The 18,456-nt window shown below is 36.8% G+C and overlaps 1 protein-coding gene across 5 annotated transcripts in view; it reads left to right on the top strand.

The window, feature by feature from the left end:
* Window positions 1-1,265: 1,265 nt before the first annotated feature.
* The window catches only part of gria2b (glutamate receptor, ionotropic, AMPA 2b), a 43,669-nt gene continuing 26,478 nt past the window's right edge, over window positions 1,266-18,456 (top strand). For 2 of the 5 annotated variants that reach the window (XR_015095991.1, XM_086085278.1), the window contains exons 1-3: window positions 1,267-1,683; window positions 1,793-1,933; window positions 15,914-16,153. Coding sequence is in view for 4 of the 5 variants with exons in the window: in XM_086085278.1 (XP_085941404.1) it covers window positions 1,581-1,683; window positions 1,793-1,933; window positions 15,914-16,153 (484 nt within the window). In the remaining variant the exon portion in view is untranslated. Of the gene's footprint in view, window positions 1,684-1,792; window positions 1,934-15,913; window positions 16,154-18,456 lie in introns of all 5 variants that reach the window. The other 3 variants (XM_086085279.1, XM_086085277.1, XM_086085276.1) reach the window with 3 other exon arrangements.

Raw genomic sequence — 18,456 nt, forward strand, 5'->3', positions numbered from 1 at the left:
GAGAGCGCCGGAGGATTCGTGAATGTCAAGAAATATTAACACTTTATAAGGACGTTATCGTCCGCTAGCAGGTTGTTTTAGAATCGACACAATTACGCAGCGTACACAATTCAATGTCCTGTCCTTCACAACTCATTATTCGCCGTAATTGTTCGGTTTTACGAGCAAAGACGACGTCAGCTGCCATGTGTATTTATTGGTACAACAACAAAAGCACATGAACAGAACTCAGTCGTAATTAGGAGTTTCCTAGTAGTAAGGTCCATCTTTCCCAGAGCACGTGAAGGCAGGGTTGGTTATCGTTTTTTTCCTTCATCTTATTTGTTCATTTCTGGCTTGTTTTTCTTTTTCTTTTATTTCATTACTGTCTGCTTCCCCTTTTTATCTTCTTCTCTATTTGTCTTTTTGCGGTAGACTTTTTAAAATTTAATTTGTACTCTTACCTTTTTTCTCCTTTTGTACTTTTTCTTTTCATTGTTTCCCCTTTCAGATTCGTCCCCCCTTTTTTCTCTTACCATTGCCCTTTGACTTCCTGAGCACTCTTGCTGACCCCCGGGACGCGAACTCAAACCCCCATGTGTCAAGGGATGCTTGACATTGCAGCTTGACTGTTATGTATTCATAACACCTCTATGCTTCAAGCTGCAACATTCTTCTTATACTTACTCAGCCATTTCTAGATTTTCCTCCCAAACTTTTTTTTGCGTGCCTTTTTTCCGATCAGACTCCAGGGGAGATTCCTTAATTTCTTCTACTGGACTCATGCATTGAGGGTTTTCTGCTATCCATGGTGCTGAAAGACGCCCTAACATGGTTTGTGTTATGGATGGATTTTAATGGAGAGATTTAAAGATGGATAGAAATGATGATTTAGCATTTTTCTCTACACTGGAGGGAAAGTATCGGGAGAATCGGTGTAGACAGTCACAGGCTTAAAAAAAAAAAAGTTTCCTTCTCAATCACTAAGTCTTTTTGTCTACAATTCAGGCAGGATTTGGCTAATATTTTGTTTTAGCTAGCTAGCTATCGAGTAAGCTAGCTAACTCCCTAAAGAGCAAGATTCTATCTATCTATCTATCTATCTGAGGGAGGGGGGGGGGGGGGGTTTGCAACTACATTATTTTCCCAAATTGATCGGCCCTACTAGAAACTTCCCTGTCTGAACGCATATCATGAAAGCACACGGTGCGTGGCTGTCGTCACTCGAGCAGCCGGCTCTCCTTTCGGCAATCTTCGGCCGCCGCCTCATTAGCATTCGGCTTGAGGAGAAGGGTGGAGGGGAGAGCAGAGAGGGTGGGGGGGGCGGAGTGTGATGCTGAGAGAGGAGCGCCGCACTCGGAGCAGGAATCAGCCGCGCTCGCCGCTCCGTCTCTAAGAGTCCTTTATTCCTCGACTACTGGGGTCACCCCCCTTTTTTTCCCCCCACTGCCAACCTTAGTCGTCGTCTATTGCACGCCCGGCTGCACCCCCCCCCCCCCCACCCAAAAAAAAAAAAAAGAATGCGTGGGATTTAACGCCTTAATTGTCCGTCTCTCTCCTGGAATATTCCTGCCTCCCCTCCCTGAGTGTGTGTACGGTAGATGCGGACCGCCGCGGCCATGCAGCAGATTGTGCATTTCTCCGTGTCCTTTCTCCTCGTCTTGTGGGGGTGCGCGCACGGAGGCTCGCCCAGCGTCCAAATCGGTGAGTGTGCCCAAATAATATGAAAAAACAACAACAAACGTGCGGCAAAAAAATGAAGCGCATTGCGTTTTAGGAAGACTGACTGGTGCGTGTCTTTCCACCCATACAGGGGGGCTATTTCCGAGGGGCGCGGACCAAGAGTACAGCGCCTTCCGGATAGGCATGGTCCAGTTCGGTACGGCCGAGTTCCGCCTGACGCCTCACATCGACAACCTGGAGGTGGCCAACAGCTTCGCCGTCACCAATTGCTGTGAGTGCTTTGAGGGGAAAAAATTGCATTGCGCCTTATGGTATGGATGTGTGGATGGATGGATGCAAGGCGAGAAGGGAGATGAGGTGAGGGGGGGAGGTAAAGTTGGTTTCCAAGGCAACGGCCGCATCCATCTTTTCATTCCTTCACATTCACAACGCCATGCATAGCTCGCAGTCTTCGTCGTCATCTTCTTCATCATCCTCATCTAGTTTAGTTGAGTGAGCGCATCCTCGGGTGCCAGTCGAGTAGAGAGCAGGATTGTCGTCCCTTTATTTTTGGGAGGGAAACAGTGGATGGAATTTGCCCAAAGCCGACATTTTTCAGCCTTTTTAAAATGTACATATTTTTGTCATTTTTTAAAAAGTGTTTTATTATTTATTAGTTTTTTAATGTTTTCAATTTAGTTATCATTTCATTTATTGAGTTTTATTTGTTAATTTATTTTGAATTATTTAAGCAGTATTTTTCTTCCATCCATCCATTTAAATTTTTTAAATGTATTATTATAAATAAAAATAATAATAATATATATATATATATATATATATATATATATATATATATATATATATATATATATATATATATATATATATATTCTTAGTTTATTTCATTGTATTTTTATCTTGATTTTACATACATTGTTTTAATTGTTAGATTTATAAAGTTGATTATTTAAATTGTTTTTAATTTATCGTTAATTCATTTTTGCAGTCAAAGATACAATTATTTGTATTTTTATTTTGTTTGGTTGTTGTTGTTGTTTTTTTAGCTAAACATACTCTTTTTTTAATTCCATTATGTCATTTAATTTTTTTATTTATGTAATTAATTAAGTATGATATTTTAGTAATTTTTTGTTAGTCTTAGGTCTGAATTTTTATTGCTAAATTCCATTTTTAATTAATCAATTAAGTCATCAATTAATCTTGTTCCATATTTAACATTTTATTTTCTCTCACTTTATTTCTCATTGTTATAATTTGTTTTAGTCTGGTTTTAGGAAAAAAACAACTTTATTTAGTTTCTATAGCTATGATATATTTTATTATATATTTTTTAATGTATATATTTATTCAATTACACTTTTAAATGTTTCAATAAAAAATAATGATCATCAAAATAAACTAATAGCAGATTATTTTTTCATGATCATTTTTTTTTATTTTACAGTCAGATTTCACATGCATGCGTTTGGATTGTTTTTACGTAACGTTTTCCCCCACATAGTTCATGTTGAGGCGCTTGGTTGCTATGCGACTGCCCCCTTCAACATAAATCAGAAGCTTGTGATTGGTGCTCGCCGGCGTCCAATCCATTTCATTTGCATACAAAAAATGCTCCGTCTCCTGCATGCGCGCTCACGCTGGGCAGCCTGATGCAAGTGGGCGACCATCATCAAAGTGCTCAGCATACAAACACTGCAGTATAACTAGATGTGCTCTCAGTGCCATCATGGGTCGACGATAAGAATTAAAGCACAATTGTTTTGCTTAACTGCTTAAGACAGAGCTCCCAGTATGGTGTGTAGCACAACTTCTGTGTTTATTGAATTCCTGAAAATACAAAATGTTGTTGAAAAATTTAGAAAAAAAATACATAAACAGTAAGAATTAAAGTACAACTACTTTTCTTGAGCATATGCGGTGCTGTGGAATTTGTGTTATTTAGTTGACAGGATGACAAAATGTTGAACATTACACAGATCACCACAAACGATAAGAATGAAAGGAAACATATTTTCATTTCCTTAGTTTATCTAATAAAATCAAATATTGAAAGTTGTAGAGCAAAAGTCAACAAAATCAAACCATTTAATAAGAATTAAAGCCAGCTAGTTGCATTAGGCAGCATGGCACAACTTGAACATATTAGAGACCGCTGTGCAATGTCAGCATTTATTCAGTTGACATGATGTTTGCAAAATTAAAACCAAATCAAACAATAACAATTAAAGCTTAATTGATTTGCTTGAGCGTCGTCAAGACTGCTGTGCATTTTTTGTTAATTTAGTTTACATGATAAACTCAAACAATCAAATCAACCACATCTAAATGAACAGTAAGAATTAAAGCACAATGTTTTTTTTCTCCTGAGCATATTAGCAGCTGCTAAGCAAATTTTGTGTTTATTCAGTTTACTTAACATGTTGAAAAATGTTTAACAAAGTTAAACAGATTTAAGTCAACAATAAAAATTAAAGCAGACTTTCTGTTATTTATTTTTTTGCTTGAGCATATTAGCCACTGAAAGCGATTTTGGGTTAATTTAGTTTGCTAAACGTAGAAAAAATGTGGAACAAAATCAACCAGATTAAAGCGAACAACAACTTCACATAACATTGTAAAATGCAAAACAAAATTAAAGCAAACAATAAGAATTAAAGCACAACCACTTTGCTAAAGAGTTGCTGTTCGCACAAAGTGAAAAAAAATCTGGCACATGTACTCTTTAAAATTATTTGGGTTCTTCTTGCTAATCTACTTGTAACTCATCATGGTTTTGTTAGCAATGTGAGTATAACCTTAACGCTAAAGGTTTCATTAGCATGCATGCAAGTCATTAGCTTTGATGTGGTTTTCTGGTTTACATACTTACACCGTGTTCCTGTTAAACTTAGTGTGTGTGTGTGCGTATGGGTGTGTGTCGTAAATGTAAGCGCACGTCTTCAGGCCGTGTCCTTTGAAAGGGCAACATGACTCAGGATAGCTAGCAAGCGAGTGGACGCATTCATCGGGGGCTTGCTGTTGTCTCCTCACCTGATGCCGTATCTCCACATTTATTAGACGGACTCCTAAAAGAGTCCATTGGGCATCATGAAGCACTTTAATGCAAACTCTTTCATTTTCAGAAGGCTCTAGACATTTTGCCATTTTAAAGGCGTTTATACTGACAAAAAAATGATGTCCCCACTGAGACGGACATTTTGTGCTTGATTGCGGTTTAATCGCGGGGCTATAAAACGGGATTGAAAACGGCAACAGTATTTTGGAACTGATAATTGCAAAAATTTCAGAACCAATGCAAGAAACTGAGAAAGATAATAGATTGTCCAGAATATTATTTTTTTTTAGTTAAATTGGTTGCTGTGTTTTAGTGACGAAAAATAGCTTAACACTCTGAAAAGAGACGCACGTTTGTCCTTTAATTCTTTATTCTGCCAAGCAATGTAAAAATGTCAATATTTCGGAACCGATTTATTTTGAGACGGAGAAAAATAATAGCTTATCTGTCCCCAAACAAGACAGACATTTTGTTTTTGGGTTGATTTTGAATCTGTTGAGTGATAGTGATGATCCGCATGACGACGGTGAAAAACAAAAGCACGTTTATTCCAAACGTCGGTTATTTTGTGCCTTGACCGATGTAGAATCCGTTAATCGATTGCACTTAAGCGTAATAAAAACGGGAACATTTCAGAATAATCGTCTTTTCGCGAATCTCAATAAAATGTAACATGCCTTCATTGCTCATTCCGTTCCAAAATTGCGAGAATAAAAGACACAACTTTAAATTGATTAACACTTGCACAAGATGATTTGCTTATTGATTTTTGTCACTCATTTCTGGAGACGTTTTGCGAAACGGCCCAATTATCGGATGAGCGTTCACTCGCTGTCTGCCTTAACGTGGAAGGCTAACTGAGCGCAAGGCTTATTATATTTTTTAAAGGGATGGGCAAATATTAATAAATGTTCTGAACTCCTGTTAAAGTACGATTTATCACACGTTAATTTAGTGTTTACAGCCAATCACTTAAGGTCTTTTTCATTGACTCTTTTATCTTCCCTTGCCCGTCCTTCTCTGCCTGAGCTGTCAATCAAACCCAAACCCTGAACCCTCCCTCCGAGGCCACCGACATAACTCTAAAATATGCGCGCGTAAATCATGAAGTCAGCCCTTTCGGACGAGGTCAAATGGCGAGTGGCGCCAACAGTGGATGTCACACAAGTCCAGCGGATGAGAAATAAGAAACAACCGCAAGGACAGAGTAGGGGAAGCCATAAAAAGTCGAGTCGAGTCCTTTCGGGAACGATACGCAAACGATTGTCCCGCCTTTTGGCGGCGACAGATGTTTCAAGAGCACCCCTGCTGCTATCAAAACAACGGGAGATGCGCTAGTAAGAAGGCTGCAGAAATGAGACGTTTTCTAATTTCCTTATTAAGTTCTGTGTGAAAATGAACAAAATACGCATCGATTTGTATCCAGTATTGTTGTTTCAAAACTAATAATGTCATAGGAAATGGTTTTAGGTTACATTTGTAGCTGCCGTGCAATCTAAAAAATCTTTAACATTTGTTGCTATTTTGCTTTATGTTAGCGTACATTTTTAGCATGCTAACTGTTAAGCATTTCATCCATTCTTCTTTTAAAAAAATTATAAATTGTTCTTAAAAAATAGCGCCTCAAATGGTAGTATTAGTGGAAAATGTAAAAATCCTTATCAATTTGCTGCCATGTTTTTTTTCAGTACCTTTTTTTGCTTACATGTTAAGAATGCCAACTGCTAGCATATTAGCATGTCATCCCTTGTTAATTCAAAAGTAGTTCCGGACAACAACGGCAAAAATATCAAAATCCTTATCAATATGTCATAGTGCTTTGTGCTCAATGTCTCTTTCTTTGTTCACATACATTTTGGGAATTCCAACTGCTAGCATGTTAGCCATTCGTTCATTCTTTTGAAAATAGGACCTGACTTTGTGCTAAAAGGGTTCCGCAGCATCCGGTGCAGTACGACCAGGTTCCGAAATAGCTTCGTCTTCCAGGCCATCAGAATGATCAATTGCAAATAAGGACATTACCATTTTTAACTGCCTCTAAATTGCTGTTTTATTTTGTACATTGTGCTCTACATAATTTAATTACTCCTCCATAGTATATTGACTACATGTGCATTTAAAACTTTATTTATAAAATGTTCACATTTCTATCCTAAGCTAAGACAAATGAATGCAGAATGACGGTGTAAAATCCTGATCAACCTGCCAGTGTTTTTTTTTTGTTTTTTTTGTACACACGTAGCCTTTTTGAGACATTAACATGCCAAATCTGAAATTCAAACGACGACAACACATTGAAAGTTGTTGAATGTTGTCATAATGTAGGGCGACTGTAAACTACCCTTTTTTTTTGTAGAACCACAAATATGATACATGTTTTATAGCAACAACTAAAAAAATAATAATAATCCGTCTAACAACCCTGAATAATCTTCCGTATTGGTATCTTAATGCCATCGGATGCCTTCTACTTTTGACCTGCTCCACTTTCCAGCCGACGTGTGTTTTATTTTCACAGTTATTTATGTCATGCATTACATGGAATGACGTGTCACAGTGAGTTGAAGGCCATGGACAAATGGAGCGTATAAAAGCTCGGGCTCAGGGGTCATACGGAGATGAGACGGAGGTGTAGGCTACTGTATGTGTCACTTGGCAGGACAATGTAAGAGTTTTTTTTTTTTTTTTTTAATCGCTGGTGGATGCGGCATTTTATCACCAAGAGTTATGACGTTGCCAAAATATAATACCCCCAACTCCAAGCACAAGCTAACGCTAGTGATCTTGTTAGCTAATGCTAATGTCTGATAGCGATTTGGCCTGATCATGTCTTCTTTGTGTCGGTGGTTATTATGCTAATTAGCTACTTTTTTTTGCTACACTGACTCACCACTCTACCCTTTTTAATTTAAATGATTGGCACAAAAAAAAAAAAGAAGAAGCTCTTCACAGTGTTAGTAATGAATATCTAAATGAGGCACTATCAGGCTATTGGACCAAGTGCCGTATCCAAAAAGAGCAGTAACGGTTAAGCAAGGGAGAAGCAGCGGAGTCAGTCCACTGGGGGTTGCCACGGCAACCGCCTCCTTCACATGCGCGGCGGCGCTTGTCCGTTTGTTGCGAGATCATTAGGACACACCAAGTCCGCTTTGGTATTTCCGCTAAAGGTCACAGAGCGTACGTTGTGTGTTTTTATGACAGGAAGTAGCCGCGATTCACGTATCCCGATCGATAGTTGTTTACAGTTCAGGCAGGTGCATTGTTGTGCACGCACACAAACACAACGCTCGATTCAAGACGTTTTTTTGTTTCGTCGTGCCTGTAAATACATCTGAGCAATTATCCACAAAAAAAAGCTTCATATTATCAATATCTACTTTAAATTCATTAAACATTCCGCAGTTTACAACAAGCAACAATAAAAGCTAGCCAGTTAGCGGTTGCTGCCAGTTTCTTTTGTAACAGAGTCACCATTTTCCAAAGGGCAAAAAAAATTAAAAAATTTTAGACTGATTAAAAGTCGGCCCGATTATCGGCGCTGATATTTGGCATTTTCACAAATACCGGCATCGGCCTTTTTACGAATGTTTTTACTTTCGAACACATTCAGACCATTTTTCACTGTCTGCGATGATCTTTTGAAATCTTTTACAAACCCTGACAAAAAAAACTAATTAGCTACATTTCCATGCATTTGTCGCTCAATGAGATACAGGGAACTTTATTTATTTATTTTTTAATTTTATTTCCACTTTATAAAAAAAATACGCTGACACTGGGAACTCCCTACACTTACTATGTTAAAAAAAAAAAAAAATATATATATATATATATATGGAATTATTTAACAAGACCAAAAAAACAAACATAATATTACGTCAATTATGTTGTGATATTATTAGAAGTATTCACAATTTTACATGAAAAACTCCTAATTTTTTTTTAATAGTTTTGTAATATTTCAATAAAATAAGACTTTTTTTTGCGAGAAAAGCCATTACGACCATTTTTTTCCAGTGCGTTTTACAGTAGTAAACATCCGACTGCTTGTGAAGGACTGTTGCCATGGTGTTACAACAACCCCGACCCCCCCCCCCCCCACCCGCTTCCTACTTCCAAATCTAAACGAGGCCACCATCAAAAGAAAGCGGCGTAACACTAGGGGGCGCTAGGCCGCGCTGCGCTTGAAGTCGCTTACGAAGGCTTCGTCGCAGGCCATCAGAACGCCTCCAGGAAACAGGTCAGTGCACAAAAGGAGAGCGATGGCGAGAAAGAGGCGGAGGAAGAGGAGAAAGGGGAGGGGGGGGGGGGGGGTGGCTGGCGATAGAAGTTGACAAGAACTGAGCTGCAGTGTTCTCGTTGAGAGCAGCTGCCGGAAGGACGGCTCAAAGGAGGAGGGGAAAAAAAATCAAGCCAGTGTGGCCGCCAGTCACATCTCCCACAAGTCCTTCTTCTTTTAATATAGCTGACAGTCGCCACGGCAACATCCCAGAAATGCACCGCTTCATAGGATAGGTCATAATAAAGCATTGAAAGAGTGTAACAAAAAAAGTCAACAATCACAAAATTGTCATAATTATGGAAATATGTCTCTTTTTTTCTTTCCATTTTTCGATTTCCTGCAGAAAAAGAAACCCAATACATTTTACGCAAAATAAATTAAATTTATGTGTAATATTACAAGGAAAAAAAAGTCGCCTACATGAATAATATATCACACGGAATAAAAAAAAACTTGTTTTATGTAAAAGAGAACAAGTACGAATGAAATCTCTAATGCGTGTAATATGAGGGTGGGGGGGAGGGGATATCATTTTACAAGACACGAAAACATGAAAATTGTTAGATTAATGGGACAAAACAGTAATAGCTACGAGAGAATAATTGCACAAAAATGTTGTAGAGAAAAATCACTATTTACATGAATAAACATTTTGGGGGGATTTAACGATATTTATATGCTAAAGTTAATTTTATGTTAATATTCTCATAAAATTCTTAAGAAAAAAACATTTTCTTTTTTAAAGTAAGTATTTTCTTAATCTTATGAGATTCACGAGAAAGACTTCAATATAGTTGAATAACGTCAAAATTAGTTATTGTGTGTGTGTGAATGAAAAAGTTACGATTTTACTTGAAAAGACAAAAGTGATTATTTTACTTGAATAATTGCAATATTACAATTTATTGCTATTTTTTTATGAGAAAAATGAATTTTATGTAGCTAACGTAGTGTTATGAGACATGTCATCATTTGACATGATTACTGTATTAATATGAGATATCACTTTTTTATGACAATAATATTACAATAATTGATATATAATTCCTTGACTTATTAAATATTATTCACACAAAAAATATATCGGCACATCTGTTTTGATAACATTGCAATCTCTTTTTCTTTTTTTTCTTTTTTTTTTTGTTAAGCGCAACTTTGTTGTCATAATTTCATTGAGCTGTTGTGACTTCGAGCCCTGTGGCTTTTTTTTTTTGTTGCTAGCGCTCATCGACTGGCTCGTCAGCCTCTCCGGATCTTTAACCGCAAATGAAACCTAAACGTTCCTTTGGGACTTGTTTGGATGCCGCAGATGAGGTCGAAATTGAAAAAAAAGAAGAAAAAAAAAGATTGCGGCCACTGTATCAGGTGACACAACGGTCCATGTGTTAGCTGGTCCTAGATCAGTTCCACATTTAAATAGAAAAATCCCTGGGCATTCATTGTTTCCGTGGCGACGCGGTGCTTGAGTGGGACGAGTCAAATCTGTTCACACTGCTGATGACTGCCGTGTCACCGACATGCGTGTGTGTGTGCGTGCGTGTGTGCTGATTCATCATTTTAGCACTGCTCAGGGTCAGTTTGTCTTCCATTATCAATCCATCCACACAAGCTAAATGAGGTTGATTCATGTAAGTGTCCTTTGGTAGAAAATGTGTGTGGGATGGTGTCACCATGGCAACAAGATGTGCTCTAATCCATACAGAGGAGGCTTTTGCAGCAGGGGGCACTTTTGAGTGTCAATTTGCTACTAATGGTATCTGAGAATCCAAAGATTGCAAAGACTCCTGTGTTTTTATTTTTTGGTACAAAAAAATTTGTCAGAACAAAATACTGTGAAATTTTGACTAGCATTTCCTACAAAATTTCTCTTGGAACTGATTTGTGAATTTCTAACAAAATTATTGTGAGAGCGTTGAGATTTAAACTTCTTTGTGTGTGTAAATTTGAGTATAAATTTATAAAAAAAAATTGTCAGAACACAATACTGTGCAAAATTTGACTAACATTTTCTACAAAATTTCTCTTGGAACTGATTTTTTTTTTGGTACAATTTCTAACAAAATTATTGTGAGTGTGTCAAGATTTAAACTTTTTTGTGTGTGCATTTTAATATAAATAGATTTTAAAAAATTGTTAGAATAACAATACTGTGCAAAATTTGACTAACATTTTCTACAAAATTTCTCTTGGAACTGAAATGTGATTTTATTTTATTTTTTTGTACAATTTCCCACTAACTTCTTGCGAGAACACCAATATTTTTTGTGGGTAGAATCTCCTGTTAAATTATTTGCACATTATCTTGTAGAGTTTTCTACAACATTCTTGTGAGACCGCAAAGATTTTCAGTTTTTTTAGTATAACGGCCAACTGAATTCTTGTAAAAATGCAACAAAATGTTGGATGCTTTTCCTACTCAAATGTTCAAAATATTTTTTGTGCATTTTTTGGGGATTATGCTACATTTTGTATATTCACACAAAATACTATTGAGATCACAAAAATTGCACTATTGTCTTGTAAAATAGCAGATAACAAATTTCCTACAGAAGCTTTTGCAATTTCTTTGCACAGTCCCGTCCTATATTCTTGCGTGCCGTGTCGGGGAGAGGTGAAGGTGACTGTTTCATGATCATTTATGCAAATGCGATCTTTGATCAGCATAAACAGCAGCGTAAAAGGAGACGACGAGGCCCTCTGGGTGTCACGCCGGCAAAAAGCGGGACAGCTAATTGGAACGTCTAAATTTGTTTCACGCCGTTCACCTTCTTTCAAGGTGACAAGGCGCCAGAGCGTCTGTCCGTCCGTCCGTCCGTCCGTCCAAAACATATAGCGCCGTACGCCAATATGTAGTTCTCGACTTTCAAGTGAGGTGAGCTAAACAGTAAAACAGTTGCATGTGACAAAGACCTAATGTCGTGGTGTCCAATCTACGGCCCAGGGGCCATTTGCGGCCATTAGCGGCCCCTCAATTTATCGAGCTTTTCTAGTTAAGCTAATAAACTATTTACGGCTAAAATAGTAACATTTCTCTTAACTCATTTGCTGCCATTGACGGCTATAAACGTCAAAAATTCATTTGAACTATTTTTATTAGTTTTTCCCCCCCGCACTTGTTAACAAGAGTATGAAAACCTAGATTTTTTTAATTATAAATTACGAACAGATATAAAATTTGTGATTAATCGTGAGTTAACGAGTGAAGTCATGCGATTAATTACGATTAACAATTTGAATCGCCTTTTTTTTTTTTTAATTCATTCACTGCCATTGACGGCTATAAACGTCAAACATTTATTTGAACTATTTCTATTAGTTAAAAAAAAAATCTACTTTTGTTAACAAGATTATGAAAACCTAGAATGTGTTTATTGTACATTTAGAACAGATATCAAATTTGTTATTAATCGTGAAGTCACCTGTCACCCCTAAATTTGAATAATCTTTTTTTCCATCAATTTATGGCAGTGAATGAGTTAATAATGCTTCATGAATAAAGATATATCGGTTTCAGCTTGATTTGTTGAACAAATCAAATTAATTACTAACTAAGAGTCTCCCAAAAAATTGTCATCTTATTACTGTACAGATTTTTTCCTGTTTTGGTTCTGAATAAACTGAAAAATCAGAATGAAAAAATCTGCCGAATGGTAAAATTCTGATTTGGTGCTTGTTTTCAGGACCTATTTTTAGTAGAATTTTCTACTAAATTCTTGTGGCAACATTGCACTTTACACTCCTACCTCTTCCAAAGTGCTTTTTTTTAATAATTTTTTTTTTAATCATGTATATTACATCAATTATATAGACCGCTTCCAGATGAAAATTCTCAGTGAAGTGAGCGGAACAGTAAAACATTTTGTACGTGAACTTGAGAAATAATAGTCATTAAGTTGTTGCGAGTGTGAGGAGGGATTTGTGAGCAGGATTCATTGAGAGGCAGTCACATGTGACAAAGGCCTAATGGCTTTTCCCACAATCCTTCACTCTTACTGCCAGCTAACGATTAAGCCGCCCCAACTTCTTTATTGTGCCAGATTGACTTGTTTCGCCTCTCAAAAAATACATCTTGGGAACTTTTTAGGCTGCAAGACAATACAAATATTTAGTAGGGTCTTACTAAAACATTCTCATTTTTTTGTACCATCTTATGTTATTCTTGTGAGTACACAAAGATTGTGATATTCTTTAGTAAAATACATTTTTGTGCCATTTCCGACCAAAATTATTGTGTAAGAGCACAAAGCCCATGTAAAATTTTCTGTAATTTACTATTAAATTCTTATGAATTTTATATTATTATTATTCTCCTTCTTTTCTTTCTTCTTACTACATAACAAAAAAAATTACAAGGCAACAGTAAAATTAATCTTTGCATGTAGGAAACCAACATAGGGAGATTGCCAGAAGGAACATCAAATCAAATCAATACAAATGTGATTTAACATCACAAAAGTGAAAGGATCGATCAATAATAAAATTACAAAAACATCAATAGTAAGGAATTACAAATTACAGAAGTATGCAAACAAAAAAATTTTTTTTGTAAAGACAAAAAATGAGGATGCATTTTTGTACAAATTCCATACAAAATTCTTGAGAATTTTTTTAAAAATTTGGACGAAAATAACAACTACGTTTTCGTACAATTCTCTACTCCATTTGTACTAGAGCAAAAAGTTTTTTTGGTTCATTTTCTTCATAGATTGTTGTGTGAATGTTTTGTACAATTTTCGACTACTACTTTTTTGCTACAATTCTTACTTCAAACTTTTTCATACAAAATATTAAAATGACAATAAAAAAAATTCTAATCGTTAATATTTGTAAGACTACAAAAATCATCGTCATTCTAACTGCTAAATTCATGTCAAAGATTGCGCAATCGTTTTTGGGGAAAAAGCAAAAGCTCGCGAGAATGGTTGGAACATGCTTTACATTTCATAGCTCTCATATTCACTTTTCGGCACTCGCTTTTCGGGAGGCTGCCCTCTCGGGTTGCCTCCGATCTCCTCTCACTCGACTCCAGCTGCCCCTTGTCGGCAAGTCATTCCCGTGATATTGCACTAGAAGAAATGCCTCATTACATTAACTACACCACAGCGCGGTCAATAAAGCTGATGAAGCTACATGCGATCGATACGAGCCGCACGAGCGACACGCTAATCCGCTGACCCCGGGCTAACGCTTGAGAAACGGCCGGCGAGCTCAGGACGGCGGAAAAAACGGTTTTCCGTGTGTTTCCTGCAACAAAAGCGGCAGCGCTGCATAATGAATGTTCGATGTCGGAAAAGAGCCACTTTGCCGTACGCGCCGGGGCACGGCTCGTAAATTATACAGCGGGGAGAGGGGGGTTTGGGGGGGGGGGGTTGATTTTTGCAAAGTCAACAGAATGGAGGATGTCGCGCAAATCACGGGTATGAAAATGTAGCTTACATGCGGCATCGTTGCTCTTCAAGAAGGGTTACAAAGAGCTTGCTAATATGCCAATAGCTTGAGGACTTAGTAGACATAAATGGACAATATTTCATATATTTCCTACTAAATTCTTGATTGTACAACGGTTTTGCAATTATTTTGTAGAATTTCTTCCCAAATTTTTGTGAAAATAAAATACAGTACAGTTTTACACTAACTTCTTTCACAAATATGTTTTTTTTTGGTGTGTAGATTTCCCTTAGAAGTTTTTGGCTGTATACCGTAAATATTGTGCCATTTCTTATGAAAATTTCTACAAAATTTTTACAGACATTTTTATACAAAGCTGACACACTTATAGATGTTGTATTTACCTAAAAGTAGGGCCTGATCAATATTGATTTTTTTAGGCTGATGCCAATTCCGAAATTGCGCTGAATGAAATTCCAATAACCGATTAACTCATTCAAACCCAAAAACTTATAAATACGTTTTTTATATTAGTCCTGCACTCCCAAAAACACATTTATATGTTTTATGTTTTTTTTTATGCTAAAGCACACAGAATGCTTTGATGCAACTTCTGACATGAAGAGGTCTATTAAAGCACTGGTAGTTATTAAAAAAACGGCCAGCAGTTGGCAGCAGAGTATAAGAGATCAGCCATGGCCATGTTGCAACAAGCTCTTATTGCCAGTGTTTTCAACAAGTTTGTGAATAATGATGAAACTTAGCTATATTCTAATGCTAATTGTTCCAAAACGGAAACAGGTACGAATATACTTAAATTCCCTGATGAAAGAAGAGACTCTAATCTTTATTTTGGTAGATTCCATGTTTTTATAGCAATAGAACAAAATATCCTTGCAAAATCAGTCAAAATCCAGTAAAAGGGGGTTGCTTCAGTAAAAATGGCTGTGAGTGAATGAGTTAATTGGCTGATTGATAATAATAAAAAAAAAAAAATTGTTAAATCAAGCAACTTATTTTTTGGTCCTGTAAAGAATACCAGCACAATGATATGAAATACAAGGCAGAGCATTTGACATATAAATATAGATATACTGATTTTTAAATGGAAGATTTATTATTTATTTATTTCATCTTTTTTTTTTGCAATTATTATTATTTTTGCCTAAATCATCTCCTCATGATCCAATTGTTTTGTGTTTCCTGAAAAATCTGGCAAAAAAATATTTCTGCAATTATTTTAAGAAGGCGGCGATTTGCTCTCACCCCAAAATGGGACAAACTACTTCTGTCGCCGTTTCCTAAGAAGCAGACGAGCAAGCCAACATTCCGAGATTCAGCAGGCTTGGTGGCTTTTAGTGACTTTCTCCCGCATATGTCCTCTTTAGTACACGCGGTCCCCCGGGTGCAGCTAAAAGACGCAAATCAATTAATCAGACGGCGAACACGCCGGATCCCCGAGGCGCGCCGACGGATGTAAAACAACAAACCTTAACGCTTGTTTTTGTCTCCCTGCGTTGCAGTCTGCTCGCAGTTCTCCAGAGGCGTCTACGCCATTTTCGGATTCTACGACAAGAAGTCGGTCAACACCATCACGTCCTTCTGCGGCACGCTGCACGTGTCCTTCATCACGCCCAGTTTCCCGCTGGATGGCAACCAGCAGTTCATCATCCAGATGAGGCCTGACATCAAGGGGCCGCTGCTCAGCCTCATCGAGTACTACAAGTGGGACAAGTTCGCCTACCTGTACGACAGCGATCGAGGTCAGGACGCGCGCCGTTCACGCCACATTTCTTTCGTCAGCTGTGTTGGGATTTGAGTGGACACGATTTTGGTTTTGGTTGTCCCTCACTATTTGATATTTACACATATGAAGGCAGGACATTATAAAAAAATTTAGATGCAGACTGTTGGAAAATTTGTTAAAATTCTCAATCTTGAAATGTGAGGTGAATTATGCTAATTAATCTTCCATGAACATAATCATAACATTCTGTTTTTGACAAAAAGGCATAAATGCAAATATTAAACACAACAAATATATTATATACCATATAAATAATGTATACAACAAACATATATTTATTAGTAATGTAATGTGTAATATATTGTCGCTGCTATGTGAAAAACACTTGTGTCCATTTAAAAAAAAAAAAAAAATTTTTTGTTACTTTTTTACGTTTTTGGGATGTCTGCAATCAATTTTATCCCCAAAACATACCAAAAAAATTTTTAAAGACACAAAAATGGACACAAGTGTTTTTCACATAGCAGTGGCGATATACAATATATTGTACAGTATAAATATTTGAATAATGAAAACAATAAAAATACAAGTACAGTACAAAATAGGAATTGTCAATATTAATTTACATGTACATTTGAATATGTAAATAATAGAATAAATATGAATCATCTTTCTTTTACAGAAACGTGCTATTCGTGTCGTTTTCGGTTGTGGATACAGAGACAACACTAATCCAATATTCGTAGAACTAAAAAGTTTAAAATTCAATGAATTGATGGAGTTTAACCGCCTTAAAATAATGTATAAGGCCCATCATGAATTTTTACCAATTAACATGCAAATCAAATTTAAAAAATAAAAAATAAATAAAAAAGGGGAAAGAGTACAAATTAAGAGGAACAGATATTTTTTCCAAACCTAAATACAGAACACAACAAAAAGAATGATGTATTTCAACTCAAGGTGTCAGTTTGTGGAACAATCTGGATTATAAAACCAAATCATCTCAGTCTATTTGTATTCTTAAAAAAAATTATAAAAGCATACTTGCAGAACATGCCATTGAATTATCAAAATCACAAGTTTGACTTCTTTCTGTCCAACTTCATTAATTTTTTTCTTTTAAAGAATGAAATAAAAATTTGGAATATCCAAGGATGACTACCCATAAAAATGGAATATTTTCATGACTTTTATTTTTAAATTGCAGCGGACTCCCAATTACTTACGGTTCGGCACTCTCAGATTTGCATATTCATGAATTTAAAACAACAACAACTTTATTTTTAATAGTTTTACTCTTTTTCTTCTTCTTCTTTTTTTTGTGGGGTATTTTTGCATGAGTGGGGGTTTGACATATTCCCTAGCGGCCCGCCAGGTCTATAAAGCACTGGGGGAAACCCTGCAATTATAGACAGATTATTGCTATTCGCGGACCGGCCCGGTCGCTATCCGCCACGAATAGTGGAGGTCCACTATAATCTATAATATACTGTGATGTAGTATAAACAATATAGTATGAATATTTAAACAAATGCATAATTATTGTATTCAGGCATCCCATTGGCTCCTTTTCAGTCTATTTCAGTCAATTCTAAGATGGCTCCAAGGTGTTACTTGGAACTTGTGAGTTGTTGATTTTGTCCTCATAGTGCCGAAAATGTCCTCAAGTCTTCTGTGTTTACTATGTTTGCCCCCAATGCGGATGTGTATTTGGACCCCCCCCAGGTGCATTTAATGAAAGGGGGCTTGTCACATACAATCAGCTGCAACACGTCTTTATGAGTTTGTGCGTGTGTGCGTTTTATGTAAAATCAAATGGACGTGTGTGGTCGTTGTGACGTGCAGTGGAGGTGATGGGCCTTGCAGCTGTGGACCTCCGCACTTCTAATCAGAATAATAATGCTGGGATTTGTTTGCAAATGGGGGGGGGGGGGGGGTTCCAGTTCACTTGTCAACATGAAATTTTGGTAGCTGTGTCTATCGTGAGTCGACGCACGAAAAAGTCTCAAGAAGCCATGAACCAAAAAGACATAGGAAGTCTGCCATTTTAGGTTTTAAGTGGGTAATCTTAGTCGTTTTGAGGGATCCTTGAAAGAAAATGTTTTCACCGAAGCTAATTTCTCTTAGCAACAATAAATTTGGTAGGAAGGTGTGTCATGAGTAGACTCACAAAAAAAAGTCCTCAAAAGCCATGTCTGAAAAGTCATTTAGTTAAGAATTGGTCATTTAAGGGTCATTTTGGTGGGCCTTAAAAGAAATGAAGCCTGACTTGGGAACGTGGAATTTGGTAGCCATGTGTGCCATGAGTAGACCCAC

The sequence above is a fragment of the Leptonotus elevatus genome, chromosome 9, assembly GCF_054856555.1.
Source record: "Leptonotus elevatus isolate MCC_2025b chromosome 9, RoL_Lele_1.0, whole genome shotgun sequence".
Classification (NCBI taxonomy): Eukaryota; Metazoa; Chordata; class Actinopteri; order Syngnathiformes; family Syngnathidae; genus Leptonotus; species Leptonotus elevatus.